Genomic DNA, 22,358 nt, shown 5'->3' with positions numbered 1-22,358 from the left:
GGGGGGGCTCCGCTATGGAGGCAAATGGGAGCCCAGGCACCTCGGGCAGCGCCAACGACTCCCAGCACGACCCCGGGTAAGTTTCCAGCCGCTGCCCACCGCGCCGCCGCGGGCTCGCTCGGGGCTGTGCGGGCGACGGTGCGGAGCGGGGCATCCGCGCGCCCCCCGCGCCCCCGCGCGCACCCCTGGGGCACTCGCGCACCTTGGGGTGGCGTGGGGCCGCCACCTTCTCCCCCAGCCCACCTCCAGGCTCGCGCTCGCCCGCTCCCCCCCAGCTTTCCTTTTAGCTTTTGTAAGTTACACGTCAAAATGGCCGATCTGACATCGGTGCTCACTTCGGTTATGTTTTCTCCCTCTAGTAAAATGTTTATCGGTGGACTGAGCTGGCAGACCTCACCAGGTAAGGGAGGGAGGGGGGGACGCCTGGGTCCCCCCCTTCTTGGCTTCTTTATTGCTCTTTGTTATCCCAGTGTAAGAGCCCCCCCTCCCCGCCATTGGCTCCCCACTTCTCCTGTGCAAGGTTATTTTTTTAAATAGCAAATCCTTTCCGAGCCCTCTACGCGACCTCTGTTGCTGAATTTCCCCTTCGTGTGCAAAAATATTGCAAAAACAAATCAGAATAACAACAGAAAACTACTTTTGCTTTTTGTCCTTGATCAAAAAATTGCATTGCTTCTCCCCCCTCCACACCTTCTCCCACCCCCCCATCTCTCTCTTTCTCTCTCTACAGATAGCCTTAGAGACTATTTTAGCAAATTTGGAGAAATTAGAGAATGTATGGTCATGAGAGATCCCACAACGAAACGCTCCAGGTAACGCATTCCCTTCTCGATTTTGCCTTTATTTTAGAACAAAGTTTTAGTTTTATTTTTGGAGGTGTCTTCGGAAGTAGCTAAGCGGATTTAGAATGGGGCTCAGGCGCGTGGCTGGGTTGGAACGTCGCTCCCCCCCATAACCCCAAAGGTTATTGTTAATTAGGGCCGAACTCTGGATTCAGAGACGCCCATCTCTCCCGCTTGAAGTCATTTTCCTGTCGCTTCTTGTTCTCTTGTTTAAAATGACATTCAGTTCACCCACTTTCCACATAGTTTTTTTTTTTTTTTAATTTAAAATTTTGAATGTATGCCTTCTGCACACTCCCAAACTCTGAAGTCCCGTCTTTGGGAGGTGAATGAATATCTTAGTGTCCGTTTTCCTTCGGAATAAAACAAAGCCTTAAGAAAGGGAAGAGGAGGAGAGGAAACTGAGGCGGCCAGAGTGGAGACACCAGCGTGTTCCAAGTTACCTCCAGCCGCCCTGCCCCCTCGTCCCGCTTCCCCCACTAACCTTGGTATTTTTACCTCGCGAGGCAGAGGGCTGTGGGTTAGAGGAGACTAGAGGGAGCTGGTGGGGATGGGGGGGTGCGTGGGGGCAACATTCTCACCCTAGTCTACATATAGGGTCTCCTTGTTGCGCTCAGTGGTGTCACATTTTGTTTGTTTTTTTTTTTCCCTCTTTGTCTCCTTCCAGAGGCTTCGGTTTCGTCACCTTCGCAGACCCAGCAAGTGTAGATAAAGTATTAGGTCAGCCCCACCATGAGTTAGATTCCAAGACGGTAGGTTGCTTTTTTTTTTTTCTAAATAGTTGTTGTTTGCCCCTTTTCAGTACCGGTCTGGGCATTGACAGCCCTGTTTAAAGGGACAGCGCCTTCTTTTGCTTCTGTGCTAGAACTGGGTACTTTTAAACAGCTAGCGAGTTGGCTCAGAAGTTTGCTGCGGTGGCTGGTTTTGGGGGTTTCCTAAATTTTTAGTGTCTGTCCCATTGCAGCTTCAGACGCTGCCAAGCCAAGGTTGGGGGGAGGGGGATCGGCTCCCTGAGAGGCTAACCTCCCGCCAAGGGACCTTGCAAAGAAACTCCACTGCAGAGTAAATGGAACTTTCTTTGTCAGCCGAGCACAGCCTGTGGCATTGGGATTGGCTTGTAGAAGGAAGGCACAGCTTGCTTCCTGGCGGAGGGGGCAGGGGTGGGGCCAATGGGAGGGGGGCGCTCATCTTAGGTCCAGGCAACAGGTTTCACTGAGACTCCTAGTGATTTGAGCTGTGGTTTGAGAAAGGAAGAGAGATACAGGCAGAGGCAATTGGGCATCCAGTGGGTTTACTCCAGATGGCAAATTGAAAGCTGATAAACCTTGGATTTCAAAGTGAATCTCCCCCCCCCCCCATCTCAGGTCTTTCATTTGTGTGTGGGTACTTTTACAGCATTTGAAGTTTTTAAAATCCAGAGTTTAGAGGCGAAAGTCCTTATGTGGAGGTCAGAGAGAATAAGGGGCGGCGGGGGGTGGGGGGAGAATGTCAGTCTGAAATAATAAATGCAATGATGGGGAGTTCCCTATGGTTTGCTTAGCTCCTGGGCTGGCTTCCTGCCTCTCCTCCTTTCCCAGTTTGCTTACCAGAATTTCACCGGGATTTTAAAAAATTTTTATTTATTTATTTATTTGTACCACTGCTTAAGGCGGAGGCCTCAAGGTGATATGTGGCTTTGGCTGGCTGCATAGGATGCTCCTGTTCTGGTGCGAGCTTTTGAGGGTGCCCACTGTAAACTTGACCCTCAGTCCCCTGTTCTGTCAAGTCAGCAGAAAGCAAGGGTCTTCCAAGCCCTTTCGACTTTTTAACTCTTGAGTGGAGGAAAAGAGAGCAGGGTAACCTTTGGTGCACTTGAATTGATTTTGCAAACTCACCCTCTTGTTTATGATCAAGGAGGTCAGGTGTTGCCCTTACCCCCCCAAGAAAAGACCTCAGGCGCTTAAGTCACTTTTTAATTGTCCTAGACATGTCAGAGCTTGCAGCCTAGCCTGTTCGTGCTGTCAGATCATTTAATATCAAGAATAATCATTCGTAAGGTGATAAGGAATGTCTGAACAGCTTTATTTTTTTTTTTCTCCCTTGACTTCTTCGCTTAGCCGCATTACAAAGCGAGGAAGCTTTCGCAGGAAAAATTCAAAGCTGATCTGTCTGGCTCATCCACACCTTTTGCCTGGGTGGGAGACCTGGAGTTTGGTATTAAAGGGTGCTGGCTGGTCAGATCTTTCCCTATCCTCACTGCTGGGCTTTGGGCTTCTCCATCCTTGTTTTGTAGACATGTTTTGGTTGCTGTTACTTAGTATAACCTAGCTTTTGACTTTGTTTCAACGTTCAGTGCAGGAGGCAGAAGCAGTTGGTTTATTGACATGGAAACGAGGATCTTGTTTACTGTTCCCTTAAAAGCTTTGTTTAGGTAAAGGCCATTCGCATCCAAAATAGTACCCTAGTGTTTTCTAGAGGACTCTAGAGCCAGTACTAGCGCTGTACCTAAGTAACTAATGTTTTAATTTTGGGTAGCACCTCTCTCTCTCTCTCTCTCTCTCTCTCTCTCTCTCTCTCTCTCTCTCTTTCTCTCTCTTTCTCTCTCTTTCTCTCTCGTTGACTAGGATATGCAAAAGGTTGGGATTTGCCTTCTTGCCTTGCCACTTCCTAGGCCTTGGAGGTCTCGGTGTGGAAAACTTTGCACGTGGGAGAGCCCTGATCTCCGGGTACCTGCTGATGTCACCACCACACACATACAGTGCAGTCTCAAATTGGCGTTTGGTTTTGTCATTTTACTTTTTTTTTTTTTAATCTTAGTACTTTATTTCCTTCCCTGTACTTTTCTCACCCCCCTCCAAGCCATTCCCTGGTTTGTACCTCATCTATTGCCACACAAACAAGATGACTTCCACTGCACCTGTGTGTTGGTCAGATCAATGCGAGCCTTGGGAGGGCATCTTTTTTTTTTTTTTTTAACTGAACAAAGACAAGCATCTGTCTTGGTTTTGGCGACAGAATGGAAATCCACACCTGTTGTATTTCTTTTGTAGAGAAACTCTAGTCAGTGCTGGGCACACCTGTAGACGCAGTAATATTAATCTTTACGAGAGGGTAGTTTCCTAGATCCAAGATTTCCATCTGTTTTAGTTTTTGCAAGGTAATCTCTCATTTCTCAGGTAATGCTTAAAGGTAGAAAACACAGGCAGATTTTTAGGTCTTGAAGCTGCATGAATAAAAGTGAGTTTATCTTTCTATGTTTTATGGGCTGGGGCTCTAGGGGACCCAGGGATTACGGATTGGGAGGGGGTTGTGTATATCTCACCCCCTTTGAGTTTTTCTCAAAGCATCATTATTATATATTATTTTCTCCAGTGACAGATTTACTCTTTAAAGGGGAAACTCTAACACAAAAGCCAGAGCTCATAAATAGATAACTTGTAGCAGTACCTACACCATCGTCCATGTTAACCTATACTTGAAGATTGGTGATGTTTAGAAATCTAATGGAAACGGGCAATGGAAATTTTTAAAATTCCTCCCTGTTTTTTATCTAGGCGGTAACTTTTTTTCCCCTCGCATCAGCTGTTACACTCAAATGCTTCTGTGGGAATTGTAAAGCTAGTCACTGACTGAGAATCATGTGCTCTGCAAACAGGCCGCTGATGGGGGGGGGGGCTTTTTCCGTTGGGGTGGAGGTGGGGTAGGGGAATACTCGACTTATTGCATTAGATTCACACTTCTGTCCAGTCGTTCTCTTTTTAACTCTCCTACTATGGCCTTTCTAATTTGGACTTTGAGTTGTTCATTTAAGCAGTTTCACCCTTGTAGTTTTTTTTTTTTGTTTGTTGTTGTTGTTGTTTTTAAAATCTGTGTTGATGAATTCATATATGCACCTTTCTTTCCCCTTTTACAACAATTTTTTTAAAAAAAGAAACAAGTCAGCTTGTCATTGATATCTGCATTCTCTGAAATTAACCAATAGGCAAATGCAATTTGTTTTTGTTTTGTTTTGTTTTTTTGTTTGAGTCAGGGTCTCTCTGTAGCTCAGGCTATCCTAGAATTCAGCTATGGTGACCCAGAGGGACTTCCATCTCAATGTTCCTCCTTGAGCTTCAGAAGTGTAGGGGTTACAGGTGTGAGCCATCATGCCTGGCTGTAAAAGGCCTTTAAATCATCCTGAGTGACTTTTATTTTGCTAACACCAGTGGGTTAATTAATTTGAGATGAGTATTGTATTTTATAACTGGAGAGTTTTTAGATATTGTTGACTTTTGATTTTATTTATTTATTTATTTATTTATTTATTTATTTTTGGGATCCCCTTCCCCCTGCTTTGCCAGGGAGAAGAGACAATGAGAATCACTACGGCTGGAAAAACATTTAATTTTGAGATTGTGATTTTTGTTTTTCTTTCAGATACCATTGTGTTTATTTTTCTTCTGGCTATACATTTGCACATTAGTTCTGGGTACCATTCAGTGTGTATGGAAGAGAGGTCCCATGTCTCAATAAGAATACATGAGCTCTGGCTTATAAAGCATTTCACTGGCTGAAAGGCATGGTAGAACATTCCGGAAAGGTGAACCGTATAGGTCCTACAGGGAGAAGAACTGAGATCGGGGGTTGAGGGGGCTTTTGAGTTAGCCAAGAAGTTACTAAAAGCTGAGCTCTAACCCTGAGAAATGAGTGATTAATAATTAGGTGCTTGGTCATTCATTTTTTTTCCTCCTCTCTCCAAACGACTCCACTGACTTACTCATTGTTTTTTGTTTTATTTTATTTTTCTCCAGATTGACCCAAAAGTTGCATTTCCTCGTCGAGCGCAACCTAAGGTAAGTAGGTAGAAGAGCCATGGGTGGGCTTTTTAACAAGGCTTTCTCACTTCAAACCGAACACTGGCAATTGTTGGAGGCTGGTGGTTCTGTCTCCAGGGTCTCAGCAGAGGGAGGTGAAAGGCCCAGGTGAGCATTTCTGTGAGATGCCCCTGCCCCTGCAAGCCAGCATGCCGATATGGGTTTCAAGCCATCCGGCCGGGGAGCGGGGCAATGTGGTCCTTCATGTGAGAACTGCCCGTTGCAGTGTTTATGCAAGTGTTCTGTTTATTCTAAAGCATCGCTGAGATCCTGTCAGGAAAAGTTGAACATTTCCTTATGCCTTTCTACGGAAGGTACTCTATCGAATTCTTAACAGTCCGGAGGTTTTGAAGAAGAGGAGAATGTCAGTAAACAGTTTATCCTTTCTTGGAAAGGGAAAAAGCTTTCCGTAGGATCTCCCTCTCCCTAAAGCTATAGGTCTTGGGGGAGGGAGCTAGGGATGCCCCCAGTTTCAGGTTTTGGATCAATCAGAGCTTCGAGAAACTAACACTGCTCAGCTTCTGAGTTCTGAGAGCCAGGGCCTGGGAGGAGGAGTCTGAAACGGCTGACCCCATAGGAGTAGCATTGCAAGATGTACTTACTGGGTGGAGAGGTACTGCACTTTTGTGAAGTAAGCAGGTAACAATGTTTCCCCTGTGCCTGCCAGCTGTGGCTCTGTGGAGGCAGCTGGAGGCAGCCCTGCCTGCAGCTCCGTCTGATTTACAGTGTTCCGAACCTCCTCCTGCCTTTTACATCTGCCCTTCCTGTCTGCAGTACTGTTCTTCCCATCCACTGCACCGCATTAAAATACGTGCCTTGACATTTTTTTGGGAAGAGGGCTACAGAGTTTCTGACTGTAGGTGCAGGAAGAGAAAAAGGATGACGGCTCTTGAAAAATTCTGTTTATTCCCTTCAGCCGAGGCTCTCAGAGTGGAGCCTTCTAATCGGGTAGAAGAGAAAATGGTTTTGCACATTAGCGAAGGAAAAGGTGGTTGTTGTAAATGGTATTTTGAGAATTTCAGGTTTGGGACCTGTCACGTGAACAAGTAAGAACTTTCTTTCTTTCTTTCTTTCTTTCTTTCTTTCTTTCTTTCTTTCTTTCTTTCTTTCTTTCTTTCTTTCTTTCTNTTTCTTTCTTTCTTTCTTTCTTTCTTTCTTTCTTTCTTTCTTTCTTTCTTTCTTTCTTTCTTTCTTTCTTTCTTTCTGTCTCTCTCTCTCTCTCTTCTTCCTTCCTTCCTTCCTTCCTTCCTTCCTTCCTTCCTTCCTTCCTTCCTTCTTTCCTTCCTAAAGATGAAACTGGTATCCCTTAAGTGAGCAGAAATTCATAGTTGAAGGTTGGCTTTTTTCTCCCTAATGCTTAAACAGATCACAGGAATTTCCTTTACCTGGCCTAAACTTTGGGGCTGGCTTTAACTTTGAGTTGCTTTTCATGTTTGTGTGAGAGCCTTTCCGTCTCTGCACCAGCAGTATTTCCTGGGTCTGGAAGAATGATCATTTCTTCCCTAGTGTGAATCTTCAAATTTCCAGGTTAGTCACTGGATCACTCACAACTTGGATCAGGTTTCCCTTTAGGGAAACTGGGAAAATCTGACTCGGTGAAACCGTGGATTCAGACCCGCCCCCTCCACCTCTCTCTCTCTCTCTTCTGCCCAACTTTCTTCTTCAGCAGGAAGGTGGTATTTTGTGTTAAAGTGCTGTGGTTGTTTGAAAACAAGATAGATGATGTCTTAGATCTGTCAAAGGAACTCGGACTGTCCCCATTTTGCAGCCCAAGCCTAAGCCTGGGATGTTTGTGAGTTCTCAGATGTGTGTTAATATCAAACTGGTTGAAAAAGACCGATGGCCTTGGAAATTCAGGGATTTAGTAATGGGACCCTTGTTTCTTTTAACATTTAATGACATGTCTGTCACCTTGTAAAGGTCTTTGCTGTCCCATATCCACACCTGCATCCCAGCCCTGTCTTAGTTTCCTTATCTCTGAACCAGGAGTGATGATATCAGCTCCTGCACAAAGGTTTCTGTGAAAAAAACCCGAGAGCGTCCTGGTGAGGGCCTCTCTCCTCAGCCTCCATCCTCCCCATTGTCGTCACAATGGAGCGGGATTGCAGGCTGGACCACTTGGTCTCAGATGGTAGCTGTGCCCCTCGTTAACTGTTAGGAACTTGGCCCAAATCATGCAACTTCCTTGAGAGTCCATCCCCTTCCTCAAAGTTGGCTATAGGTGAAATAAATGCGCTCCTAGCATGGGTGTGACACTTGCTGATGCCAAAGGATGATCCACTGTTGTTACTGGTTATTTTTGAGAGAGAGGCCTTGAACTTCAAATCTTCCTTCCTCTTAACCTCTCTTGTTAGGGAGGGCCTCACACTAGTTCCCTGAGAGATCCAGTGAGAACACTTAACTGAATGTTTGTCCCTGGCAGTTGGCGTGGGGGTGGTGTGTCAGCTCCACTGGACAGAGGAGACAGCTGAAACACTGACTGGCTGTGTAGCGATATTTAAAAAAAACCACCTAGGCATCTGCCTCTGCAGTTGGAGTGTTGACGGCTGTGAAGTCCTATTGGGTTATCACTACGCGTTGCCTCCCTGTCAGAAGTGAGGAGACACGGCTCCCTAAGGTCAGAGGACTACAAAGAGTAGAACTGACGCCAGCCTTACTGAAGTTCCAGGGTCTGGGGTTCCGGTCATTTTCCTCCCCTTGTGACGTCATCTAATTAGATGACACTATCACGTGTTCTCTGTCTGATCCCTTGGGGTATATTCTTTCAGGTGCTTCTGGGGTTGCTCAGCCCAGGAAAGCAGGAGTTGTTGAGGTGTAGTTGTGCCATGGTTGCTAACTGGAGCAGGGTAGGGAAAGGATTTGCCCTGTTTGCTTGTTTTCCCACAGAACTGGCCATCAGGGTTCCAGACCAAGGTGACTGCTGGGGACAGCATCCAGGCTGGCAAGAGTCTAGAACTTTGAGTGAAGCCTCATTTATGTTTATTTATCTTCCTTTCATAAAACGTGTTTGTGTGTGTGTGTGTGTGTTGGGGTTGGGGTCATGGTGACAGGCCAGACTGTACCCTTCTGTGTGGACTGGGTGAACAGCTTGTAAATGAAGTGTCAGCCTGTGTTTCAGTTAAAACTCATTTCTCTGCTTTCTGGCCGCCCCTCCCTGCTCACACTTGCCAGGGAAATATTCCGTGGAGGTGTTAAACAAGACGGGTGGAAAGAAACTGTAACTTGAGACCAAAGAAAATCTGTGGCAGTGAAGAACGGATTTCATATGAGTACTGTCATAATATTCTTTAATGTCTTGTATAAATAAAAAAAAATCAGTTTTGTCCAGAATTTTAATGAGCAACGGAGGCAGGCTGTGGAGTCCCGCCGTTCACCCGTCTCATCCTTTGTGATGCTGAGGTTCACGTGGCTTTATTAGGGAGCCTAGGGACTATGCTTTGGAGGCCAGTGGCTGTTCATTAGCGAAGTACATTTTGATCAGGAAGAGATGTGATCACTCCATGTCTTCCTATTTCATTGGGGCAATTCATTTTTAAACTACGTAAGAGGATTCTGCTCCACCTCCACCATTTTAAAAATTAAAATGGTCATGGTACTCTTAAAAAAAAATGACTTAATTTGAAGCTGTGACAGACCTGAGGGTGATAAGGATCAGTCACTCAATGTCCTTCCTTTGTCTCCTTTGGGCCCAAGTGTCAGCTGCCTGGGAGAGTTTTGTTCTAGCCTGTGGCTTCTTTTTCTTTTATGGAGGAACCTACTGGCTCCTTAGCATCCATGGGCGGAGCGTGGAGCCTGGGCGAGCCTCACCATCTGTCCTTACTGTCCTTTGGTAGAAGAACACAATCTCCACTCTTTACGATTATTGTTTCTAAAGGTTTTATTTCTTTTAGTCAAATTGACTTTATCTTTTAATGAACACATAAAAAAACATAAACATTGCACAGACATGAAATGGCGTGGGGCTGACGAGTTGGGTCAGCAGGGAACCGTCGTTGCTGTTCCTATAGAGGGCCCAAGTTCTGTTCCCAGTCTTCTATGTAAGGTTACAACCACCTGTAACAGCAGCTCCAGGCTATCAGACATTCTTTCTTCTGGTCTCTGCAAGCATTGTCACACACGTGTCTCGAACACACACACACACACACACACACACACACACACCACATAAAACCATAAATTAAAAATAAAACGCATTATCAGTGAACATGTGCTGTTTTGATTCGTGTGTATGTTCATTGTGTCACTTGAAACATTAGCTGCTGGTCTCAAGAGGTCATTTGTTCCATCTATTTCCAGTTGCCTTCAGGGACAGCTGGGTGACCATGAACATACCATGTAAATCCTGTCAAACCTCAGTTTCCTTCTCTCTCTCTCTCTCTCTCTCTCTCTCTCTCTCTCTCTCTCTCTCTCTCTCTCTCGCTCCCTCGCTCCCTCAAAAAAAAAAAAGCTATGCAGATCCTCACCATGCTGTTTTGGAAATCAGTGCAGATTGTTCTCTGGGGGGCTGTGTGTGTACCAGTGGCACCCAGCACACTCCTGCTGACACTCTTACAGGGTTACTATTATTTTTTTTTTTTTTGGTTTCTTAAGATGAGATCTCTCTGGCCAGCCTCAGAATCATTGCATGGCTCATGATGACCTCGAACTGTTCATCTCCTGCCTTTACCTCCCAAGTTCTGAAATAACAGAGACAGTTTTCTGCAGTACTTGGGAGAGGGAACCCAGGGTTTCATGCCTGCTGGGCAGCCATTCTGCCAACTGAACTTAGAATTAAAGAATAAAAACAAACACACCCCAACCCCTCCAAAACAAAACAAAACAAACAAACCCCTTTATCAGAATGTAAGCCCCCTGGCTGTTTGGAGCTATTGGTGGTCGGGTCAGTGAGATGAATCAGGCCTGGCTTTTCCTCATGGAGAGAGCTGCTGTCCTGATGTGTTCTGTTGGGTGCTTCTAGTCACCACAACAGTTAAGTTGTGGAGGGTTGAGCCAGATTTTCTTGTTCCCATCTTGTCCTTAGACGTTGCTTCAGGGTTCTGAAAGGTTCTCTGTGAATCACGCATCCAGATGGGTGCAGTGGCGGCCGTGCACACCTCCTGTTCCAGGGGAGTGGTTTCTTGGCAGCTTCTTCAGGGCGAAGGGTGAGATTCCAGCATCTGGCCTTCCCTTGCTGCTGTAGGTCTGGTCACCCAGCATCTTGCCGTCTTGGATGTTCTGCAGCTGCAATCTCGGCAGCCACGGTTTTAAGCAGCCTGCCTGTTAGGTTTTCCCTGCTCTGCAAGGCTGTAGGGGTGCGTCTGTGGCCCTTTCCCCCCCACTGGTGAAGACCTTGGAGGATTAATGGCTTAGTGTCTGGCTTGTCCAAGAGCCCTGCTCTTTCCTGTGCTCCAAGTTCTTAGTAGGTGTCAGCTCAAGAAGGAGGGACACTTTGTCCTACAGATGTCCTCTTCCTGGATGTTGCCTTTCCTTCCAGGCTGGGATCTCTTTATTCATATCAGACTGCTAGGATGACAAAGCTGTGTCTCGTGTCCTCTTGGTAAACAGGTGAGCCTTCCTTCTGTCCCCCACGCAGTCTCTGAGGGCCCGTCTTTGTGCCCCCCTCCATATAGTGTGTTCTTTTTTTTTTTTTTTTTTGGTTTTTCGAGACAGGGTTTCACTTTGTAGCCCAGGCTGTCCTCGAACTCAGAAATCCGCCTGCCTCTGCCTCCCGAGTGCTGGGATTAAAGGCTTGCGCCACCACGCCCGGCTCATATAGTGTGTTCTAAATGTCCACTTTTAAATTTTCATATCCGGAAATACTTCGACTGCAAGCCCCAGCATACAGGGATATATGGCCCTTTTATCTTTTGTCTCTTACTGAATTTAGCGAATTTCCATGAGCTCAGGAGATGGACGAGCCTGTGGCTAGCCCCAAGATCCTGCTCAAGCCACTCACCACACGTCAGCTCGTGATCCTTACTTACTGCCCCTCTGGGCATTGACTCTCTCTTGCAGGGGATTTGAGACCCCCTCAGTGCTTCCTTGGGCTTCGCACTGCCAATGGAGCAGCTTAAATGCATTGGCCTTGGGTTTTGTGTCCTTCAAGAGCCGTGCTCAAGGGTCTCTTTGCAGCTTATATCACATCTTTTCTTGCTTCCTTGCCCTTGGGACTGTGAGACCTTTGGGGATCACATCTCTCTCCATGCCCTTCTCCCTGACACATGGTCATGACACATTCTCGCATGGCCTGAGCTAGCCCAGCCTCCTCCGAAAGCCCAGTCCTGTACTGTTTTATGATGCCTTATTAGGTGGTGTTGTGGTACACACACCGCAGAGCATACTGAGCTTGCACAAGCTAAAATAGATGGAGTGTTACTAGGCAGGATACACTCACTGCAGGGACCCCTGGTGTGTGTGTGTGTGTGTGTGTGTGTTAAATGTAAGTGAAATGGCATGAAGTTCAGGTCTTACTCTGGATTTCTAATGTTTGAGCTTGTCCTCAGTTCTTCTACTGGCTGTCAGCTAATATGGAGCACCTATACCCACTGGAGGCTGTGGTAGGCATTCCAGTGTTTATTCCTTACTGAGTGCCTAGTGCCTGCCAGCCAGCCTGAGGCTCTGAGATGGTGTCGGCAGGAGAACCACCATCTCAGAACCATTTTCATTCAAGCATGGCTCTAAGAATGGAGCAAACAGGTAAGGGCTTCACTGCATCTTGTCAGGAATGAACTGCAAAGACAGGCAGAGTGATGGTGGCGTGGGGGAGGGGGCCGTCCCTTCATCAAAACACAGAGTTGCTGCTGTCAGTATTTCAATAATTATTGACCTAGGTGCTTTGTTTTGAGCTTTACAGTATTTTAAGTCTAAGTCTTAATGACTCTACCAGATACCAACCCTGAAAGTACAAGAGCCTTGATGATGGCTAACCAAACCTCTTAGTACACCATACACTTTGATTTAAGTAGAATTGACGTGAAGTGATGGAGACACAGATTTAGGGCTGGCAGTCCATAGCATCTGCTCCAAGTTGAGAACACAGCAGTGACCTGTGGGATGGGAAAGGGTATGATCCGAATAGTAAAGGAGGTTGGGTAACCTGTCGAGGAAGACTACAGTCTTTGTGGAGGTGGTTTGATGCTAACTCATGAAGAACAAGCAGGGAGAAGACTGTTGGATGCACTATGGCTAGACAGGGGGTGTGCATCGTGCAGGTGTGTTGGTAGGGCTTGAAAAGTAATACACATTGGAGGTCAGGCATTTATTGGTAGAGGCTGGCAGCCTGTTATGTGTGCAGGCTCCCATCGGTGCTCTGAGATTCTGGACTCCCAGAGAAGCCAGGGTTATTGAATGTGGCTATTGCTGTTTCGTGGAGAAAAATCACACGTTGGACTTGGGGCTTATGCTTAATGGGTCATTCAGATCGTTCTGCAGGGCTGTAGACTATCTTTACATGTGAGGCTCATGGCAGAAACCCCCTCAGGTCTTTGGGGGTGAACAGCAGCTTACAGAGAGTCTGCCATTCTTAATGTTTGCTCCTCTTACCTTCCTCTTCTGATTTCTTAACCAGGGACTGCAGTGTGGACCACGTTGTAGAGTTCTGTTCTCTGCCCTTTTATAAGCCCAGATCATGACCTCTCCCTGTGTCAATAGTGAGATGATATTTTTTCATATGGAAATCACAGGCTGCTGGTGATGCCTGTGTGTTGTGCTGTTGCTCGGAACAGTGGCCCTGTGACTTCATAGGTCATGTCATCTTATGTTTGCCTTTGCCTGGTGGCTGCTTAGAGGGAAGGGGGTATGCGTTGGGAATCTCCATTTCTGCTGTCCCTGTGCGGTGTGATGGGTGAGTGGGTGTGGTCTTTGGGCCATGTGCCTGTGATTCTCTTGCAGTAGAAATCTGAGATGTTGGTCCAGCTGGGCAGCTGTCTTTCTGGGTGCTAAGTACATCAGGCTGTTGCCTGGTGCATGTGTATGTGTGTGTGTGTATCTGCCTGCCTCTCTCTCTCTCTCTCTCTCTCTCTCTCTCTCTCTCTCTCTCTCTCTCTCAGATATTGCTAAACTCCCAAGTATCTGGGAAAGTTTTTTTATTTGTTTTTTTTTTTTTCAGGGTGTGTGCTGGGCCACAGTATTTGCTCATTTTAGTCTTGAAATTTAACATCTTCTGAAAGGAAACGAAAGTTTGATTTGAAATTAGTATGTGAGTTAGTGTGTTATGGCGTAGTCCCACACCTCAGTCTCCTTAATGCCTTTAGTTTGACTGTTACAGTGATCTTTGGTCAGTGTAGAACCTCTACTTTACAGACGGGTGAGCTAGGTCCTGTGAAGGTAAACTGGAGCCACAGGAATAGCAAGAGTCACATTTGGCTGGGCGGTGGTGGTGCATGCCTTTAATCCTAGCACTTGGGAGGCAGAGGCAGGTGGATTTCTGAATTCGAGGCCAGCCTGGTCTACAGAGTGAGGTCCAGGACAGCCAGGGCTACACAGAGAAACCCTGTCTTGAACCCTCCACCCGAAAAAAGTCACATTTGTCCCTTAGACCCAAGTCCACGGGAACCCCAAGGCCCTGTTTGCCTAAATACTAAACTTCCTCTGTTACATCTGTGGCCTGTGTGCTCCACACGTGCTCCCTGCTGTGAATGCAGCCCTGCATATTTATAAATGACAATGTCATGTCTCAGTGTCAAACAGTTGGACACCTCTGGTCGACTTTAGCGCCTTCCACAGTGTCTGAGCATTATAAAGTGCTCAGGCTGCCAGGTGGTATTTGTTACAGTCTGTCCAGGAAGGTCCAGGATATTTTCCACAGGCTGTTTGTGTCTGAGAACCTGTTAGCTTAGCATAGTGAAATGACACTTCACTTAATGGTTTTGTGTCTTTTTTTTTTCCTTCTGGGAAATGGGGCCATCTAAATAGTAGCTCATTCTAGACTTTTTAAAGGGGATGGAATGAGGCAGTGCCTCTGGGTGAGTGCACACAGTGGGTACAAATGGAAGCATTAGTTTACCTGTCCCTGTCCACACCAGAAGAGGTCTGTACCTAGCAGCCTGCAGATAGCTTGGCATGGTTATTCTGCATGTAGGTGAAGGATGGTCCAGCACACTGTGATGGGAAACTTGATGGAAATGGCTTGGCTGGCTCATGGGGTCTTGGCTTTCGGGGGCAAGATAGCATGCACCCTTTATCTTAGCCATGCTCAACGGGCATGAGGAATTCATTTCCTTCTCTGTGTTGGATGCCTGTGGGCTTTTTTTTTCTCTCTCCCTGCCTTTGAGAGTAAAGTCCTCTGGCTGTAGCTAGGGAAGAGCTGAGACCCCACTGGGAGAGGTCTCCTCCAGAGCCTTCTGTCTCCCAGGGCTGGTCTTTATCTGCCTGGGGTAGTTTCACCAATGACTGATCTGAAAGCACCACATTCATTTATCTGTCACTGGCTGTGACAGGCAAGTTAATGCTAATGGATTCTTTTTTTAGCCTGTTGTCTGGGATGTTTCTCCCAAATGTCCTGAAATCTATGGCATTAGGGGAATGTGTAACTTTTATGGTAGGGGAGGATTTAAAAGATAAATAGGGTTTTGTGTGCAAGGGGCTAGCATTTAGGTTAGGGGCAAGAGCGGCCAGCTGAGGGATGCGGCCAGCTGAGGGATGCGGGGCGAGCACAGAGTTGTCTTTTTAAGAAATCCATTCAGAACTCCAAATTGCTGTTTCTGTTTCAATTATGTGACAATTTCAAGGGTTTAGAAAAATCTAATAAAATGGTCTTGACGATGAATTCTGGGGAGAGTGCTTTAGAAGGTTCTGGAGAATAAATTCATTGGGGGTCAAGAGACTGTCGTTCCCGCCACCCGCCAAGCCTGCTTCATCTGGGTTTTTACATTTTTATTGTTTTGAAGGGCAGGAAAACGGTGTAGGAATGCATTCAGGGCTTCACCCATAGCCTCCACAGAAATGAATTATTCTCTTTGGGCAATTGCAGACACACGGACACCGCGCTCTTTCTTTCTTTCTTTTTTTTTTATCCTAAGATGACATACCGTAAACGACTTTCAGAGCATGATGTGTGTGTGCGGTGATGTTGAATAAAGCACCAAAGAGAAGCCACTGGAGGAGGGGGCTGAGCGTGTGGGAGCTCTGGAAAGAGCTTTCTCTCCCTCTCTCCAATCAAAAGCTTTTGATAGTTTCCCAGAGACCAGAAGTTTACAATGGAAGTGGGCTTCTGGGCTGCCTACTGGAACTGAGTGCAGAAAGACACAGTGTAGCAAAATGGGATGCTGAGTGACATTAATGAGGTGACCACTCTGGCGGGAAGGAGACAAGGGAACAGCCAAGTCGCGGTTCCCATGATTTGTTTCCAGCTGAACGTGTTGTGCACTTTTGTGTGTTTGCTTGTGTGTGGGTCTCTCTCTGTGTGCGTTTTTTTGCTTTCTTCCTTGTTCAGTGTGGGTTTGAATGCCTGTGCTGTGTCGCAGTGGCCTGCACCCAGACTGGCCCCTGTTTCCAGTTGCTGCACAGCCAATTTGAAATTAAGAAAAAAGTGTGAGAGAGAGAATGTGTGAGTGTGTGAGTGTGTGTGTATGAGTGTGTGTGAAAGAATGTGTGTATCTGTGTGTACTCACATACCCTGGCATGCATGTGGAGGTTAAAGGGCAGCTTGTCAGAGTTATTTCTCTCTTTCCACCATGTGAGTATTTGTGATTAAACTCAGATAAGCAGACTTGGCTGTGGACCCCTCCCCCCCCCCAACAATCCATCTCTTCAGCCTAGAAGTCAGATTTTTAAAGTAGGTGGAGTTTTGTTCTACTCTGGTCACCTGCTGGAGCCAGGATGGATGACATGGGAGGCCACTGTCACAGAGCTCTGCACTGTTAGTACACTGGAAGGGAGACTGTGAAAAGCCCATTTGTGTTGTCATCCTTGAAATGGGTTCCTACCTGGGGGAGGGGGAGAAGAAAACCTGTAAGCCGTGGTGGGCCATCCCTTTAACCCCAGCACTCAGGAGACAGAGGCAGGCAGATCTCTGTGAGTTCGAGGCCAGCTTGGCCTATACAGCAAGTTCTGTGAGTTTGTTTATTTATTTATTTTAAAATTCCAGAAAGGTCCTACCCTGATAAAGCTTCCCATTGGTGACATGATTGCAACACAATTGCAACACAGGCTTCGAACATAATTTAGTGTCTTGGAGAGTTCTACATTCATGCCTAGTCTTGGGGGAGAATGTCCCACTCTTTGAGGACAACAGCCTTGCAGGTAGCTCACCTGGGAGAGTCTTCAGTGAGGCTGATTTTGTGGCCAGGCCCTTACGTGTCCCCTGGCTTTGTTGTCAGCCTGTCTCAGAAGGAAGCAGGTACCTTCATCTCCTTCACGGTGACACTGGGGTAGTGCCATTCACAGTGACGGGCAAGTGTGGGGAAAACCTGCTGGAAGCTCCCAGTGCTCAGAGCCTGCCAGGGCCTGGGTGGGGTAGATGGAAACAGCTATACTAACCAGCGCAGCCTGTTTTTACACCTTTCAACCCGCTTCCCTTGGGGCTAGCTCCCCAGTGGATCATTTTTGTAGCTGGAGGCAAACAAACAAGAAGGTTTCAACTTAGGTAAGATAATGCTCAGTAGAAGGCTGCCAGTTCCTATCGGGCCCCATCGACCTGGGGAAAGTGGATCAAATAAGGCTGCTGGACCCCGGGGCGGAGCATCTCCTCAAGACTGCATCATTGCGTGTTTCCTCATCGGCTTTCAAAGCGGATAATTGGTTTTAGTGAGAACTTCTGACTTGATTAGGGGGCCCTTAGGAAATTAAAGTGTGTTTGAATTTCACAAGTATAATTTTAATTATGCACATTTTGCATTTTTTCACTAGGGAGCCAGGATCAGGGCTTGTTTTCTTAGACTAATAGGGGCAGTAAAGTAGACGGTGGCAGGATATCTTTGGAAATAAAGATCCTTGGATCCAATCTCGTATTTCTCCTGCAGTATATGGTGGACAGGTTGTTCCTTTGTGCCCCATGTCCTTGTTAAAAAATTATTTTTTTTTCCCCACTGTATTCAGACAACTGGAGAGCTGGGGAACACTGTGAGGCAGTGAGCGATGGATCTTGTTATGCGTTTTTCTGCCGTACTCACCATTAGAATTTAATTCAAGTTCTTAGGAGTGCAGCTGCTGTCCGTGCAGCCTGTGTTTGGCACGGCGCCACTTTAGCATGTCATGATTATCTTTTATCGCCACATCATCTTCTTATTCTCAGTGCCCAGACCTTCCCAGCATCAGCTCTCCTGGCTGCCCTTCTTCGTCATCATCCGGCTGGGGTAGCATCTAACCACCCTTGGTATGACCTCTGAGATAAGAGGCAGGGCGTGCAGACCACCTGGCCTCCCCAGAGAAGGCCTTGTTGTGTTTATAGGAATGAGTGCCTTTCCAGAACTTTCAGAACTGGCCAGACAAAACCCTTCACGTGCCAGGGCAAGCGCCACGTGCGTTGGAACTTAAGCGTTGTGTGTGCAGGGTCTGTAAAAGGCTGGTCAGAGGAGCCCTCTGACCTTATAGGCTCTCCTCTTGGGTCCTGGCGGAAAAGATAGAGTAATTCTTCATCCCTTCCCCCTGTGTTTCCTAAGCCATGGACTTCATCGTTTGTATCACTTTCTATTTAAGGGGTTCCTGCCTCCTTCGTTCCTGAACTAGGCTTCTTGCGTTGGAGTCCTTGCTCCCTTTATCTGTGCACCTTCAAGCATATGTCTTCGGCATTCTGAACTCAGTTGTGTCACTTTAAAAAAAAAAGATTTATTTATTTACTTTATGCATATGAGTACACCACCATTGCTCTCTTCAGACACACCAGAAGAGGGCATCAGATTTTGTTATGGATGGTTGTGAGCCACCGTGTGGTTGCTGGGATTTGAACTCAGGACCTTCGGAAGAGCAGTCGGTGCTCTTAACCGCTGAGCCATCTCTCCAGCCCCCCAGTTATGTCGTTTTTAAAATGGACAAAGACCTAGCACCTTCACAGGATTGTGTTGAGGATGACCTGCCGAGATCCCATAGTAAGTGCTTAGCATGGGGTCTAGTACTTGGCAAACTGGACCCATGTGGATTAGGAGCTGTTAGGAAGGGCGTTGTTCCATGACTAGTTCAGCTAACACTTGTCTGCATGTGCCATGGCCTGCTGTCTTGCATATTTTTTATATAATACTTGAGAAATACAAAGGACTAGATGCATAGATGCATGTGTGTATAACTGGAGACGTGTGACTTGGACAAAGTTTCTGTGTGATTTGGGTGTAGATGGTTGCCCGAGATATAGCAGGCAAATCCTGGGTTTGTAGGGGACTTTGAGCTGTGGGATCTCGTTTGAAACTTGGCTCTGCTACTAAATGTCCTTAGGAAGGTGCATAAATACTTTGATTCTGCACTTGAAAAATGAGAACGGAGTTGTGTAGGATAAAAAAAGACAGTATAGGCCGGGGCAGTGCGGGTGCACGCTTTGAATCCCAGCACTTGGGAGGCAGAGGCAGGTAGATTTCTGAGTTCGAGGCCAGCCTGGTCTACAGAGTGAGTTCAGGACAGCCAGAGCTACACAGAGAAACCTTGTCTCGAAAAACAAAAAAAAAAAAAAAAAAAGACAATATAAATAAGATATTTGATATCTGGTCGGCACTTAGGAAATGTTAATTTTTTGCTCCTATAACTAGGAAAAAGTCATTTAAAAAGCCATTTTTATAAAAATGAACGGCTGCATTTAGAGAAAATCATCAAAGGTTCAGATTTTTGCTACTTTATTTTTATGGGTCTGAATATTTTACCTGCATGTATGTGTGTGTGTGTGTGTGTGTGTGTGTGTGTGTGTGTGTGGTATCCAGAAGGCATTGGAGTCCCCTGGGGCGGGGGCTGCAGGTGGCTGTGAGCCACCACGTGAGTTCCGAGACTTGAACCTGGATCCTCCAGAAGAGCAGGTGGCACTCTCAGGTGCTGAGCCTTATTCCCGTTCCTTAAATCCATTGTGAAGGCTGGTTATGGTGGCGCACATTTGTAATTTGAGAACTTTGTAAGTGGCAGACAGAAGGATCAGGATTGGGGGGGTCCATCCTCAGTTCTGACACCCAGTAACCAAAAGAGAAACAAAGCTGTCTTGAAAATGGGACAGCAGTCAGGTGGTGGCGGCGTACACCTTTGATCCTAGCACTTGAGGCAGAGGCAGAGGCAGGCGGATCTCTGAGTTCAAGGCCTGCCTGGTCTACACAGAGAGTTCTAGGACAACTAGGGATACATAGATGGTTTGAAAAACTCACAATCCAAAAACCATGCCAAACCAAACTTAACTAAACCACTACCACTACCACCACTGCCAGCAGCGGGGTGGGGTGGGGGTGGGGGGGAGAAAATGGCAAAGTTAGTGGTCTGATGGTGATAAGCACCTCAGGTATTAGCTGATAACATCATCAGCTTTAAGGGGTGAAAGAGAATTCTTAATCTGAACAAAGGGGGCTGTCCCAGGGTCTTCATTCCACACAAACCCCACTTTCCAGGGTTTAGACATGACTTAGGACTTTTTAGATGGCTCATCTAGCCCTGCCTGGTGCTTTTGTTTCCTTGACGCTGGGAGCAAACAGGAACTGCAGAGCTTGGTAGTCTGCTTAGAAGGAGAGAGCAGATTCTGGACAGAAAGATCTGTGATGTGCGTGAGGTGACAGGGACAGGGATGAGGGACAATGTTGAGATGGGCAGCGTTTGGGTCCTAGGGGGCACAGGACCTGGGATTATGCTCTGCGAGCCCACGAACCCAATCATTCGAGCTGGGTAAGTTTGTCAGAACTCAAGAAATAACCACAGTGCTCAGCCAGCAGCCTGGGAGATGCTGACCCTGGAGACTTCCTGTCAGGGCTTGGGAAAGCCTCAGATGTCTTAGGATTCTGGAGTGGGGTCCAATTCTTGGTCTTTTCCATGATAGGCTCTCTATGTACTGTTTGGGTGGCGTGTCCCAGGTCCAGGGAGTAATTGTAAGTGGACCCCCAGCACTCTGTGAGGTGGATGTGGTTGTTAGTGTGTTTATGGGGGCTGGGGGGAAGGGTGGGGTATGTGGAAGCCAAAGGGGGTGGCCAGGAGGAGTGGAATAGCAGCAGATTATATTGACTAATTGTAGGGAAAAAGCCATATTTGCTGCTCCATTAAGTGGTCACCAGGCTATGAAGCAGCTTATTGTAATTAATACAGAAACAGCAAATAAGTGTCAGGTTGGGAGTGGAGGGTCTCTGAGAGCCCCTCCCTGCTTTGGGGCTCCGAGTCCGTTGCCTTATTCATCGTCCTTTTGGGGAGTCTCGGGGGGGCACCATTGTGGAAAGTCACTGGCTAGTTTTCGGCTGGTTTATTGTGACAAAAGAGGAAGCTCTCATGCTGGATCTCTCCTCCAGGCGTCTTTACAGTTTCCTGAGAGTGGAGGGGAGAGACAGCCCAGTCCGCGCCCGCCATTGCTATTCGTGCCCACAGTTGCTTTAATTTCGTGGAAGTGGCAGGTTACACGTCCAAGTTCATGGAGTTATGGGCCGTGTGGGGTTGTGATTGCTTTCCTTGATGGTTTCTTGTTCAAATCAGCAGTGCTCTTAATTTTCCAGATGAAGTAAAAAGAAAATTGGAGACTCCCCTCCCGCCCTGTGTCTCTTCATCCAAGATTTTCTGAGCGTGACTCTGATTTGCAGGGTTAATATTAATTAGAAACTGGGCTAGACCTCGGTTGCTTGATGAGGTGGCTTCAACCATCGTGAGGAATATGGCTCCCAGCTCGCCCATCTCTGCTTTTGGGTGGAAGTTTCTGGGCTCAGATGCTAGAGGAATACGCTTGCACAGAGGGAGACTCCCTACGGCAGGGCAGCCAGTTCTCCCGGGTCTAGAGGAAGGAGCGGTACCCAAGAGCAGGAATGGTGCTGCTAAGTTCTTAGGAAGTGTGGTGCTTAGTTCTTTACAGGCTAGAGTGGGCCCGTATTGGGTGGGGTGTGGGTAAGACTAGGGAGTCACTGGAAAAGATGGCTGCCTGGTAGAGTTTGCAAGCCTGTGTTCCTGTGATTCCTTACTGAATTTTGGCTCCCATGAATGCTACAGAGATGTTCATCAGAACAAAGAGGCAGATATCCTGTTGGGGTTTTGGAGGGCTTCCTGGATGAGACCATTAAAGCTGAACTGGAAGACTGAATGGTCGGGTGAACTTGGGGAAGGAAGGACCAAGGGGTGTTCCATATATTGAGGAAAGTCAGGGTGTCTGGGCGGCCCGGGAGGCAGGAGATTAGCAATGAGGCTGGGAAAGGAACTGTTGCTGGTTGGATCCTTTTAAGGGCTAAGGTGGGATATGGGTGGAGGGCTGGGGGGGCAGGGGGATTACCATGGAGATGGGCTGGTCTGAATTTGGGAAAGATGACTCTGACAGTCTTGTGTGGGAAGCGTCTTGTGAGAATCCCAGGCAGATGTGTGCTAGGGAAGAAAGTTACTGCAGCAATCTGAGGAAGCAAGGATGGCTGGCTGTGGAGAGGGTAGACCAGGAGGTGGGTCCGAGGTGTATTGTGAGTCAGATGACGTTGGTGGTTTGGCTGGAGAGTAGAGGGTGTTGAAGGTGTGAGGCCATTTGGATTTCTTGTGTCCTTTGCCCCATGTGACCCTTGCTTCAGAGGAACACATACTGCCTTTACAAAATGAGAGAAGTGGTCTGGTCAAAAGCCAGCGCCAGCACTTGGTCCTT

At 47.1% G+C, this 22,358-nt stretch overlaps 1 protein-coding gene across 3 annotated transcripts in view; it reads left to right on the top strand.

Annotated features, from left to right (window-relative positions):
• The first annotated feature begins 6 nt into the window (after positions 1-6).
• Positions 7-22,358, top strand: part of LOC110304366 (RNA-binding protein Musashi homolog 2-like) — a 152,591-nt gene continuing 130,239 nt past the window's right edge. For all 3 annotated transcript variants that reach the window (XM_029484163.1, XM_029484162.1, XM_029484164.1), the window contains exons 1-5: positions 7-76; positions 360-400; positions 731-812; positions 1,510-1,594; positions 5,612-5,653. In XM_029484163.1, the coding sequence (XP_029340023.1) occupies positions 15-76; positions 360-400; positions 731-812; positions 1,510-1,594; positions 5,612-5,653 (312 nt within the window). In that variant the 5' untranslated portion in view covers positions 7-14. The remainder of the gene's footprint in view (positions 77-359; positions 401-730; positions 813-1,509; positions 1,595-5,611; positions 5,654-22,358) is intronic.

The sequence above is a fragment of the Mus caroli genome, chromosome 11 (genome assembly GCF_900094665.2).
Source record: "Mus caroli chromosome 11, CAROLI_EIJ_v1.1, whole genome shotgun sequence".
Taxonomy (NCBI): Eukaryota; Metazoa; Chordata; class Mammalia; order Rodentia; family Muridae; genus Mus; species Mus caroli.
This window is presented reverse-complemented; position numbering and strand designations above follow the sequence as displayed.